We start from the raw sequence: 13,735 nt of genomic DNA on the forward strand, positions 1-13,735 counted from the left end.
TAAACACAAAAGTCTGAGGTTCAGTCGTGATCCAAATCTGTATAAATTACCTTCCAATGATTTTAAAGGACTGTTCAAAAACTATACTGTTTGTGAAAGCCCTAAGTGTACTAATTGAAGATTCACTTCAACTGTACGAGGCCAAATGACAGCTGAACAAGACTGCACCTGATTTATGGTAAAGAGTCTTAATCTCACAGACTCATTGAAGGCAGTATTAGACAACACAAGTTTTCTTTAGGAAGTAATGTCAGTAAGTCCTCAAAAACTAATTTATTGATAAGAACAGCATCAGGTATCAAACTAAAGTACTTCAAAATAGGAACCCCTGCAGCAGTATATTCTTGCCAGTGAGATTTCCAAGCATTTTTAGACATCCTGGAAGGCCTGCAATGGAATGTCGTTTAGGGCAAGTATAACCACAACTTTCACATTGTCAGTGGCTTTGAAATGGTGTCATCTTGAAGAGTCTTGTGTCTTGACCTTTGGGAGGGGGCGGGGGGGGGGGGGGGGGGAGAGTCTGCTGGAGCGAGTGCAGGACTGTAAGGAGGCTGGAGCAGCATTGCCACATCGTTTTTGATTGGATAATACCACTCCACGAAGGCAGCATAGCTGAGTGTATTGTCTTAGTAGAACTACCAGGAACTGCCAGTGTGTGGTCTGGCATGCGCAGCATTATATTATTATTATTATTATTATTATTATTATTATTATTATTATCATCTTTTTTTGTGCTCTTCCACATAAAGGCATCGAGGATCTTTCTGGCAGGTACAAAAACATGGTAAACAATACCACTAGCATAAAAAAGATTGAGCATTGCCTTAATCAATTCCTACACAATTCCAGAAGTTCTCCACAAACAAGCACTGTGTTGGATTAGTAGTCATGGTTAAAAATTTTAGGACCAATTTTGCATACACAGTCTTAAAAAAAGTGTCTCATCATAAAACTCCTGTTTTTACAGGCATTTGTTCACAAATGCCTGCTCAACCATTGGAAATGTTTCAGCAACAAACTCCCCAAGTTAAACTCAGATTCGAATGCATACTGTTACTCACGTGAATGTTGCATCGCGGCTGGGACTGGACCACCAAACAGGGGTTTACATAGGGACACGTTGTGATGCTCTGTGAGCTTGGAGTAAACTGGGGTTAGTAATGTCCAATAGCTAACAACCCCCACCAACTAGTCTGGTGGGGTAGGCTGCACTGTAACCCACAGGAGTATCAGAATAAAACTCCTACTACAAAATGGTCAATATTGATACACATATAAGGCTAAAAGAATCACTTTTTTATGACACTATCATAGCCAGTTTTGGCCTAAACACAAAGATAATGTTGTGGGGAAGGCAAACCTGAGACTGCTTTCTATTGGCAGGCAGAACACTTAGAAGATGCAATAGGTCTGCTAGAGAGACCACCTACACTGTACTTCTCCATCCTCTGTTAGAATATTGCTGTGTGATATGGAATCATTACCATATGTGACTGTTGGTATCATAATAGCCCAAAGAAGGGCAGCTCATGTTTTTAAATGTAGTATTGCTCCTATTCTGTTCCTATTCATCCACTCAGTCCAGCTCTAGCTGTCAACTATGACTCATCTCCAGGGCAGAAAGTTAATATTAAGCTTTTCATGATTTTCTTATTAGTGTATATTGCTTTAATTTTGTGTTTGTTTTTGTAATCAAGACGTCCAATCTCAAATTTTGTTAGTGAAAATTGAGGCAGCCTATAGCTCAGTTATTTCCTCTGAGCAGCCAGCTGCACAGTTTGTTCAGTATGAGTGTCTATTGGTGACTTGCGAGGAGGCTAACAAGTTGCATAGCTAGGTATCTCTCAGCGTTTTTAGTTTACTTCTTCATTTAGACTCACTAGGGCAGGTAGGACATGTGTGTGCTGTGTGCCGACAAGGGAGGAGCTGGCAACAGTTTGCGAACAGTTGAACGTGGTTTTGGCTATGGTCAGCCGCCTTCAGGCTGCTGCCTCATAGTGTAACAGTGGCGGAGAATATGGCATGTCACTTGTTTTACACACATGCTCTGTGTCGAGGCACCTCCTAGCGTATCCGAAGCAGTGGCTCCATCCTCAGTTCACATTTCTCGAGGTGGAGGGCCAGTGAAGAGGCTGGGTATCTGGCCTCACGTATTCACCCTGTGAGTGAACAGATGGCCTTTCCTTCAGCTAGGTCAGAGCAGGCTCACATGGGCAGGGGCTTGCTAGTTATAAGGAACTCCAGTGTTACGCATGTTATACCCCCTAGGAATATAGGCTAGTTAAGTCAATGTGCACTTGGCATGTCTGCCAGAGGGGCCTCATCCGAGATGTGGAGGTGACCTTTCTTGCGGGTTTTGGATGTGAAGGGTGCTGTCGTCTGCAAGTTGTGGCTCATGTTTCCTGTTGCAGGATTTCTGAGCCCATCCTCAGTTCGTACAGGCAGCTGGTGGAGATTGCTGGCTTCGCTTGCAGGGTAAAGGCAGAGTTTGCGATTTGCAGCGTTGTTTCCAGAGTCCTTTGGTTTGGAGCTGAGTGGAGGCTCTCGACCAAAGGTTTCAGTTGACTCTGTGTCAATTGTGACTGCAAATTTCTAGACGTGTGTTATTGAGTGAGGAATTGAGCGCACACCTTGATACCTCAGGGGTACATTACGCAAAGGAAGCAGCTACTCAGGTGGCTGATTGCTTGTGGAGTGCACATGGAGATTTTTCTAGGTTATGCGGTAGTTTGAAGTATTTTGATGAACACTTGCCAGTCTGTACACACATAGGGACATCATGTATTATTCACAGTAAAGACATTTCAAATTTCAAAATTTTCACAAAGTTGTTGAAGTATTTGTAACAAATAATTGACTGCCTTCCAGCAAAGTTCTCACTCTCACATTATTCTTGGAACCAAGTGCTGGCTGAAACACAAAGTAGAAAGCTCTGAGACATTTAGCATCTCATGGAACATTTTATCAGGGCTGATTAAATGGACATAGGAGAGGGAGTGTTCACTACAGCTGGAGGGAAAAAAAAAAAAAACATTTTGTCTATTGAATGTGATATGAAGTTCTCTGGTCACTTATAACTGATGTAGGTGACACAAACTTAATTATTGGATTTTTTTTACTGGCCTCTTGATTCCACTGTGACAATTATAGAGTCATTTGAAGAAAGTCAACAGTCTTCTTTATCTTTACAGATAATTGGAAAAACTGATAGCTGACCTCGGGAAAGATAAGTTCTGATTCCGTAGAAATGTTGGAACACATGAGGCAATACTGTCCATATGACTTAACTTAGAAGGTAGAGTAAGGAAAGACAAAACTATGTTTCTAGCATTTGTAGTCTTAGAGAAAGCTTTTGACAGTGTTGATTGGAGTACTCTTTCAATTTCAGAAGGTGGCTGGTGTCATGTACAGGGAGTGAAAGGCTATTTACAAGTTGTACAGAAACCAGATGGCTGTTATTGGAGTTGAGGGGCACAAAAAGGAAGCAGTGGTTGAGCAGGGAGTGAGACATGGTTGTAGCCTATCCTGGATGTTATTCAAACTATACATTGAGCAAGCAGTAAAGGAAATGAAAGAAAAATTCGGAGTAGGAATTAAAATCCATGGAGAAGAAATAAAAACTTTGAGGTTTGCCGATGACATTGTAAATCTGTCAGACAACAAAGGTCCTGGAAGAGCAGTTGAATGGAATGGATAGTGTCTTGAAAGTAGAATATAAGATGAACATCAACAAAAGCAAAATGAGGATCATGGTATGTAGTCGAATTAAATCAGGTGATGCTGAGGGAATTAGATTAGGAAATGAGACACTTAAAGTAGTAAAGCAGTTTTGCTATTTGGGGAGCAAAATAACTGATGATGATGGAAGTAGAGAGGATATAAAATGTAGACTGGCAGTGGCAAGGAAAGCGTTTCTGAAGAAGAGAAATTTGTTAACATCGAGTTTAGATCTAAGTGTCAGGAAGTCATTTCTGAAAGTATTTGTATGGAGTGTAGCCATGTATGGAAGTGAAACATGGACAATAAATAGTTTAGACCAGAAGAGAATAGAAGCTTTTGAAGTGTGGTGCTGCAGAAGAATGCTGAAAATTAGATGGGTAGATCACATAATTAATAAGGAGGTACTGAATAGAATTGGGGAGAAGAGAAATTTGTGGCACAACTTGACTAGAAGAGGGGATTGGTTGGCAGGACATGTTCTGAGGCATCAAGGGATTACCAATTTAGTATTGGAGGGCAGCGTGGAGGGTAAAAATCACAGAGGGAGACCAAGAGATGAGTACACTGAGCAGATTCAGAAGGATGTAGGCTGCAGTATGTTCTTGGAGATGAAGGAGCTTGCACAGGATAGAGTAGCATGGAGAGCTGCACGAAACCAGTCTGTACTGAAGACTAAAACAACAGTCCTAATTCAATGAGCAGGGGGCCAAGTGCCATCTCTTGCTGCCCCTCCCCCTTCTCCCCACCCCTTCCAGCTGCCAATGGTTATTATACTCCTCTGCAATGGCAGCTGCTGTGTGAGAGCACAAGAGCATGTGAACATGTCAGCTTCTGACACCTTGCAGATTTATTGGTTATTTTTCTTTCAATGCTGTTAAATGTAACGTAGAAGTTGCAATCTGAAAGATACAGCTCTTAAATTTACTGCACTACTGCGTCTCTAGACTCTTTGAAACTTGGCTTCAGGGTTGCAAGCACACATTCAGTTTTGCACATTTTAAGGAGCTTTTGTGCATGCGTAACTCTGATGACATAATTGCCTTATGGGCCAAATACATATGGATTTGTTAAGCAATGTGCACGGTTCGTGATGTGCACTTACCACTCAACTAGAAGTTCACATCAGTACAACCAGGTAGTAGCACACTGTGGCAGGCTTTTATGTATGTTCGCTTGGCATAAATCCTGCTATATGACACTCCTCAGATACGCGAATTCACTCACTATATACTGTAGCAAAATTAGATGTTGAAGTTGTACTGACAGTAAACCTATTTTGTCTGTTTCTGTTAATATATATTAAGTTATGAATTTCATCATACAGTAATCCATTTGTGGCTCTGAGAATTCTAAGGGTCTAAAGAACATCCCATTGATTGTGAGATAGTAGCACTTATTCATGCTTCTGAAATCTGTTGATCTAATGGTGAGTCAGGTTTATCTGTGCTGTGGGCCCACATTGTATATATGAAATTTCACAAACAGGAGTATCACTGGTTCTCTGGTATTCACTTAAATGTGGGATTGACAGCAGTGTGCTTTAGGCCCTCGTGGATCTCAGTGCATAATTTGTATTCTAGTCAAATGACCATATTGGTAGACATTACTACCTCAGTGCAATCATTTCCACAAATGGCACTTTGTATTTGGAGTTGGTTGTTTACCGTGCAGGAATTGGCTTTCGTGTGCAGTGTAATCATGAATTATGTTGAATCTGTTTTAAATGCTAACAGAAAAGTAAAGCTGTAAGGATGGGTTATGAGTTGTGCTTGTGTAGCTCAGTCAGCCGAGCACTTGCCCCACGGAAGGCGAAGGTCCTGAGTTCGAGTCTTGGTCTGGCACAGAGCTTTAATCTGCCAGGAAATTTCATATCAGCACAGTCTGCTGCAGAATGAAAATCTCATTCTGGGAACAGGAAAGTAAATTACCAGGAAAAGTTAGCTGCAAAGATACTAGGGCCTCCGAGAACGGATCCTTTGATTAAGAGTGTGACAAAATCAAATAAGCATGACTACAAGCAAACATTTAACAAGGAAGTGTACAGTTAGCACGAGTTGTTGTTGGGGTGTAGTGTAAGAATATCTGACTTTCAGCCTGGGAGTAAATTCATGAACTAATACATCTGTTAGGAATTTTGTACATTTGTCCAAAGGAATGGAAATGCAACTACCACTTACACAAAAATGCTAAATGGTGAGTTGCGGAAGCTTCCTCATTATTTTGTTATTGTCCTAAACTGTGCTTAATTACATATGAAACAAAAGTTCACTAAAGTAATTCTTTCTTTTGTCACATAAGTTATGCATATTATTATTATTAATATTATTATTATTCTTTCCTTTCTCAGACGTTATGTCTGGTTAAAAACTGAAAGTGACGCAGACCTTGATAAAGCGTGACTTCCTTTTAACTGTACGGTATATGTTACATTTCATTTAGGAACTTTCGGGTAATTGAACATGTATCAGTAATTACAGATTTCTGTAGTTGTATATATACATTTGGATGTAGCTGTATTGCGTTGATGTACTGGTGGATATTGTGTGGTATGACTCCTGTAGTTGATAGTATATTTGGTATAATGTCAACTTTATCCTGATGCCACTATTATTATTATTATTATTATTATTATTGTTGTTATTATTATTATTGGTAGTGGCTGTAATTGTATAAAGCTATTATCTGAATCTAAAAATTTGTGAACATCCAGAATGTATAATCACGAGCCTCCACCGTACCTTTGCTGTATCTTTCAGAAGTTGTTTGAACTGGCAGTGATACCACACAAGTTCTACACACTTCACCACAATTTTCATTATGTTCCTGAGTGCTGCTGTTTTAACACACAATGCCTCTTGACGAATTAAGCAATGGATAGTCAAAACACCTCTTCCAGATGTAATTATCACAATGAAAACAATCAGTTACAGACAAAATTATTTAATTGGATGGATAAAAAAATCTACTCACCAAGTGGTGGCAGAACACACACATAAGACAGTTGTAATTGGGACGCTTTTGGAGCCAGTGGCTCCTTCTTTCGGCAGAAGGAAGAAAGATGAAGGAAAAGGACTGGAGAGGTCTAGGAAAAGAGGTAGATTTGGGGAAAGTCACCCAGAACCGCATGCCAGGAAGACTTACGTGGGATGAGAAAGACAGACTGATTGTTGGGACCGCAAAAAAAGTCTTAAAATATTGAATGTATAGAAAGAATAGAAGACAAATATGAAAGATGCTCTAAATTTCATGCACTCGGGCAATACCAAAATTATTAGTAAATTTAAATACCTTGTTGATGTAAAACAGAACAACAGCCCTAACAGGGAGATTAATAAATAAACTGTCTCCATCACTTATATAAAAAAATATTTGTTACAATATTTCAGCTACTGCAATCATCAGATATAAAAAAGTGTATAAAAGAAGGTTCTGCACGAGTACTAAAACTATGCATAGAGGAGCCAGCAGCTCAAGGTTAAACCCTTATTACTTAAAAAGTTTGTAAGTTGCAGCAGAGATATGCAAAGTTTGTAGGGAATTATGGAGGGAGCACAGATGAACATATTTATTTGATAAAACAGCTTCTGGGTTCAAAGGAACAACCGAAAGTTAAAATCTATTAGAATTTGAATAACAGTCTGTTATTTAGGAGAAGGCTGATAGGGGAGGATGGATGTGGTGTTTTTCCTAGTCGGCATGTGGATTCTAATTTAGTTTACATACACCAGAGTTATGGGCTTTACAGAGTTAAGAAATGCATCACCAAACTGCATGAGACAAGGATACAATGACTTAGAATGTAGAGTACAGTAAAAGGTGACTTCCTGTGCCCATCTAATTTTCTGTTACTTGTGTCAAAGAACCAGAGCTATATCCATACCTATTTGAGGGGATATGCAAAGTGTCATACCTCATGGACTGAAATAGCTAATTTTGGATGATCTGTTTGATCTCTTACCTATTTCCTGGGGCTGTTGTTTTTATATATTTTTTGTCTTGGGAATTTATTCAAAATAAGTCAGATCTTATTTGATTAGGACGACTATAATGTTGGTACTAGTAGATGAACTAAAGAAGGATTATTTCATGTATGTGGGCTAGCCAGTGGTACTTTTATCAGACCGTAGACCACAATTAGTTGCCAGAAACTTCATGGCTCTGCTTGAAAGCATAGTTAAACATTTTTACATTTTGTTCCATTTTCCTCAAGGAAGTTAACGCAAGGAACTGAACTAGCGTATGCAGGTCTTATTGTTGTAAGCATAATTCAAACTGGGCTAATTACTTTTGAAGACATGCAGAAATTATAAATAATCTGTGGCATAAGTCAGGGGTTTTGCTAGAGTCTAACTGATGTTTGCTGGGAAGCGTATGACGATCATTGTGGAGGAGGCAAATTTTATATTACTGCAAACTTTAACAGTGGTACAAATCAAACATAAACCTTTATGTAGGAAATTATGTAACAAAAAAATAAAGCTATAATATCTAAAGAGAATGATTTGATTTTAGTCAAAATGAAAGAACTGGTGAGAAAGTTCACTGCAAAAATTAAAAATTTTTCTTAGGTGCACCATGGACCATTCATCATAGAAAGCTCACTGTATCCTAGTTCATTCCAACTGGTGTATCCTCACTAAGAAAAACATTTGGTTTACTTAAAGTAATTGACATGAAGCCTTATATTAGCCTATGCAAGTTACATTAGCTAGCCTTACTGCTGGCCGTTTTGAAAAGACAAGTAAATAAGTGCAGTGAATATCAGAAATGATGATTCATATTAAAGTGTTGTGTTTCTGTGTTACGTGTTGCTAGAAGAGCTCAAGTGAGAGAAATGACAATTGTTTTTATTTTAGAGCTAATGAAGGCCAAAGTTAGTTCTAAGGTGGTAATAGTGCAGTCTTAAAGACCCTGTTGCCTTGATTTTTGAACGTAGAATATAATGTGAAGAATTTTAAGTTTTCAGGCAGCTGTAAGCTACTAAGGTTACTTACCAAGACATGGAGGAAGGGAATTAGTTGTTGATTGTTACCACAGTAGCAATACCATAACAATAATTTCTATATGTAAACAAGAGGTACGTATTGGAGAACATATATATATTTTTCAATAATTTTAATAATTTTGTTACATATAAATCAAAAAGAGAAAGATGTACATTTGACCTTTGACGACAACTACACCAACTTGAGATGTTTTTTGTGAAAAGAAACCATGGTCAAAGGAAGTTAAATGATGTATATGCTGTGGAAGTTTAAGTGTGTCTTGGTCAGTTATAATTATCTTATGTTCCATTTAACTGATTTTTAAATATCTCAGCATCAGAGAAAATGTAGATGTTCAGTTTGTTTTGTTTTGTATCAATGCTGACGTGCAGATAAAAGTTCTGATATATTTTGCATATCTTCCCTCTATGTTACAGGACAATCTGCAGAAGTACTAAAGCAGAAGTAACATGCTCATTATACAATACAAAGCAGTCTTATAATGTGTAAAGCCAGTAAACAAATGTCATGCAGAAACTTTTTTTAACTTAGACCTTTTTACACTCAGATGTCAGTCACACTTACTTAATGCAACATAAAGTCAATTTGTGAAGGAAAACTGGAAAAGAATTTCACACGAGTGTAGTGTGGCACCGAGCTGGAGTCCGTGTTGCATCCTACCTCATTCCACTTTGGTAATAATTATGGAGTAATTAATGTATGAAAGATAATGTAGGAGGAAATCATTAACAAATGTTTTGTTTTTATGTAATTGATTAATGTTTACTCAAAATTTGCATCAGAGGGCTGTTTATATCAAGAGCATTGAGAGCCAAAGTGACCTACTTTAAGGCCCATGCTTGCTGGAGGAGGATATATTGTGAGGCCTCTGACAATCACGTTCTGCATCTGAAGCTCCCAGGAGTGGAGTGTGGAGTGGTAAATCTACGCACTCCCTATGCTATGAGGTAGTTTCAAAATGTTGACACTCCCATCTGTGTGAGAATGGGGCCGTCTATTTTCCCGAGCAGCAAAAATATGCAAAATAGTGCAAACCCCTTTTTTATATATATATTTTAGAAGAACTCTTCTTAGAGCTAGAAAGGAGGAGGCGTGGGCTTGGTGCATAAATTAACTTCATTAGGTTACATATTTACTTACACAAAAAGATCTATTTAGAATAATGGTTGCTCCTCATTGAATGGAGGCTGTTTTTCAGGGAGAGGAACTGCAACAGGGCACTTGACAGAAGTTTGTGGAAGAGTGCTTGAAGAAAACAGTGATACAGCTAAGATAGGCATTTTGTAGCGAACTGTTACTAGAGTTCCAGGGATGCTGCCATACTCTTCTGTACTCTATCGTGCTGTAAAACACAGAGTACAGATTCACCATTGGCAAAGAATTCCAGCAGCTAATGTAATGTGATCCCTTGGTGTTACAGATGGCTACACAGATTCATAACTTGCTTCCCGCCGCAAGTAAGTTTTCAGTGCACCAGCAGTCGGTGTTTGTGTCTTTTTGGAAGTCATACTGAAATCACTAAGGGCCACAGTGTTTCAATAAATAATGTTATGTTTTAAAGTGCTCTTGCATGTGGTGATCTTTTAAGAGTTGAAAAGTAGTATGTAAGACTCTCATAGCAGGACCAAGATTTGACACTCTTCTTTACTGTGAGGCGCATTGTAATTGGGGAAGTGTTTGTTCTTTGCACTGCTTCAGGAAGGCATCCTGCTTCAAACTAAATAGTGTTTCCTTTCAAGAGCAAAAAGAGTTTTGATGGCTCATCAATAAAAATCCTTCCTTAATACAAGCACTCGTTTTACCCCTTTATTTACTTGATGGAGAGAGTGCATTGCATACTCGTGCTTTGGGTAAACAGCAAGCAGGTAGGTGTTGCAGGACTCCAGCCCTTAAGTCAGCATGGTGATACAGTGTCAAGGTTAGTGTGTTTAAGAGGTATCCATTAACATACTATCTGGGCAACAGGAAAAAGGTAGGTGTGGTTAAGTGCCCTTGTACTCAGAGTGCCTCACAGGATGTTTGGAAGAGATTTGCCAATATATTCTCATAAATGTGAAACACGTTAGTAGGTAAGTAGCTTATGACTAATCGAAAAAAGAAAACTATCTTCAGTGTTTCTTTCTAATGGTTTAGAAAGATGAGTCATCTGCAAATATTTTAATTATTGTGGTGTCTCAAATGCACCACACATTGAGGTACATCCAACCTGAGTGATGACAGTTACAAACAAAGATTAAGGAGCATTTGTAATGAATACAGTACGTAGTGTATTTAACTTAAATCTTATTCAACATTATATCTTATGCTATTAATGAAATTATAATTCTTATGTTTCATGTGGAGCTTTTGAATGCACATGGTGGTACAGTCATCACATTTTGTGGTGAGCTAAGCTGAACAACTTTGCATGAGAGGTTTCTTATCAAAGCCTGCAACTGCAAGAACATTTGTTGTAAAAGGCTGGCTGCTTATTGCTGGTAAAGCAGATTTATTCTATCATAGTGATTTCATGTGATTTGTAAGGGAGACATGTCTTATACTACTGTATAGCAAGCAAGTTAAAGTTTATTGTAACTTAAATTTCTATCATGAGAAGATGATATTGTCGTATGTTGATGGACATAAAAAGCCTGTAACAGTTTATTAAAGGCAGTTTGTGTAATTCATTAAAATTATCAGATATTAAATTATTGTTAATATAAAATACACCTATGAAAACTGTAACAACAGAGACATAATTAAAATCTTGCCAAAATATTGAACATGTTCAATTCCTTAAAAAGTGACTATCCTATTCAGCAGGTATTAAGTGTCTCTAAAAAGAGCTGATTCACAAGACAATATAAATATCAAAAATTCGTAGTTACAAATGCTCCGAAACCAGAGACTGTATTAAATAACAGACTGAAAGAGCTATGTGGCTTGGAAGTGGAACATTGTGTATCAAAAGGAAAGGGAATCTCAGCTGGACCACCTAGATTGCAAGAATGGTACTAGGTGGCTTCAAAAAAAAAATAAGTTACACATTATTGTGGAGGGCCTAACAACTTTTATTGGATTCTGCACTACACTTTGAAGTGAAACAGATACACTACATTATTTTTCAACATAGTCTCTGTGAACAATGGTAGAAACATTCTACCAATTGTCCAGTTCCTCGATGCTAGAAATCCACACCTTCACAGTGGAGCCATTCAATAACCAGGGTGGTCATCCTCATTGTCATAAAATCTGTGGCTGATGTTGATGGCCTTCATTCCCAATCAGCATCACCTACGTATGTGTGGCCCTGGTCAAATTGTTAACACCATTATACTACTTCTGGATCTGACATTGCATTTGGTCCATATGCTGCCAGAATTTCATAGTGGATTGGTGTGTGATTGGAAGTTTTGCCCACAAGAATTGTACTGTCCCATGTACTCCAACTTTGACTGATGTTTCCATTTGCTGCAAAATTTTGCTCCTACACTATGATGCACCTATTAGCCATGTCACAGCAAAATTATGTCTACAGGAAACAAAGAATATTGACTGGTTGTTATGCACATTTCCAGCTTTGTTGATGACAAAGAGAAGAGTGGGGGAATAACCTTGGGACTGTCCCTGACATGCGTACTAAATTACACGCCACTGTGGTTGTTAGTCTGGCTGTGAGCCTTCTTAGAAATGGATTGTGACCTGATCTGGTGGAAAATTCCATGCTCTAAAGTGGAATAACATGTCAAAATCAAATTACTTACAAAACATGGAAAATCCACCACAGAAACTTAAATTTTTTTGAAACAAGTTTATGGTGATCAGTATCTATCTTGTACACAAGTGTTAAAGTGGGTTAAGAGGTTCAAGGATGGTAGGGAAGACACTGAAGATGATCCAGAAATTGGGCCATCCTTCCACTTTGAAAATGAAAAAGAATACAGAGAAGGTCAGTAGAATTGTTTGAGAAGCCCGAGCATTTGGACGATTTCAGAACTTGCCTGCATAAATAAGGAAACCATTAGACAGATTGTGCATGATAACCTGTACTGGCAAAGGTTTATGCAAAGTGGTACCAAGAATCCTCACAAATGAGCAAAAGCAACATCAGGTGGACTGCTGTGCTGACTCACTTGAAACCACTGAAAATTACCCTTATTACTTCAGCAAATTAATTGTATGTTATGAAACATGGATATTCCAACAAGAGCAGAGACTAAGTGACAATCGAAGCATTTGAAAAGCCCTCATTCCTCTAGGAAGATGAAAGTGCGCATGAACAAATCAAAATTCAAAGCTGTGATGACTGTTTTCTTCAATATCCAAGGGGTTATGTACATCAATCGGGTGCCTGAAGATCAGACTGTCAATCAAGCTTATTATGTAATTGTTCTGAGGACTCTCCGTGAATGTGTGTGATGAAGGAAACCAGATATGTGGAAGAATTGCTCATAGATTCTTCATCAGGACAACGCTCCAGCCCATAATGCAATGTCTGTGAAGAGGTTTTTGGTGAAAAACAACATTCCAGTGATGGAACATCTTTTGTATTCACTTGACCTAGCACCATGCAACTTCTTTCTCTTCTGAAAACTGAAGTCTGTACTCAAAGGGAACACGTTCAAGTCTGTGGATGCGGTGAAGGAAAAAACAAGCAGCCTCCTCAGTGTAACAGAAAAAGGCTTGTAGCACTGCTTGCAACAGTGGAAGATTCATATGGAGCAGTGCAGGGATTGGGGAGGGGACTGCATTGAAGGCGACATTATTTCAGATGTGTAAGTTTTTATAAATAAAGAGTTACAGTATGAGTCCAGGTTCTTTATTGACACACTTCATATAACTCTTGTTGTTCAAGGTTTTAAGAGTGGTGCAACATGTGTAACTTAACTTTTGAAGTCCCTTATTAGTATAAACATCTATGAAAGACTACTGAACTTAATGTCATTCTATGTGCTGATGGTGTAAGTACCTCTTTATCAATATGTATCCACCATAATTGGAGGAAAGATGAGACATTTGATAAAAAATAA

At 38.4% G+C, this 13,735-nt stretch overlaps 1 protein-coding gene and 1 long non-coding RNA gene across 2 annotated transcripts; both read left to right on the top strand.

Annotated features, from left to right (window-relative positions):
- The first annotated feature begins 3,061 nt into the window (after positions 1-3,061).
- Positions 3,062-4,555, top strand: LOC126267466 (uncharacterized). The gene is made up of 2 exons (XM_049972737.1): positions 3,062-3,295; positions 3,389-4,555. Exon 2 carries the CDS (start codon positions 3,690-3,692, stop codon positions 4,416-4,418), a length of 729 nt encoding a protein of 242 aa, XP_049828694.1. The 5' UTR covers positions 3,062-3,295; positions 3,389-3,689; the 3' UTR covers positions 4,419-4,555.
- Positions 4,556-6,350: 1,795 nt separating this feature from the next.
- LOC126267468 (uncharacterized) lies at positions 6,351-11,488 on the top strand. Its single transcript, XR_007549011.1, has 2 exons — positions 6,351-9,400; positions 11,070-11,488. It is a non-coding gene; the product is annotated as an uncharacterized LOC126267468 (long non-coding RNA).
- Positions 11,489-13,735: the final 2,247 nt, after the last annotated feature.

The sequence above is a fragment of the Schistocerca gregaria genome, chromosome 4 (genome assembly GCF_023897955.1).
Source record: "Schistocerca gregaria isolate iqSchGreg1 chromosome 4, iqSchGreg1.2, whole genome shotgun sequence".
Classification (NCBI taxonomy): Eukaryota; Metazoa; Arthropoda; class Insecta; order Orthoptera; family Acrididae; genus Schistocerca; species Schistocerca gregaria.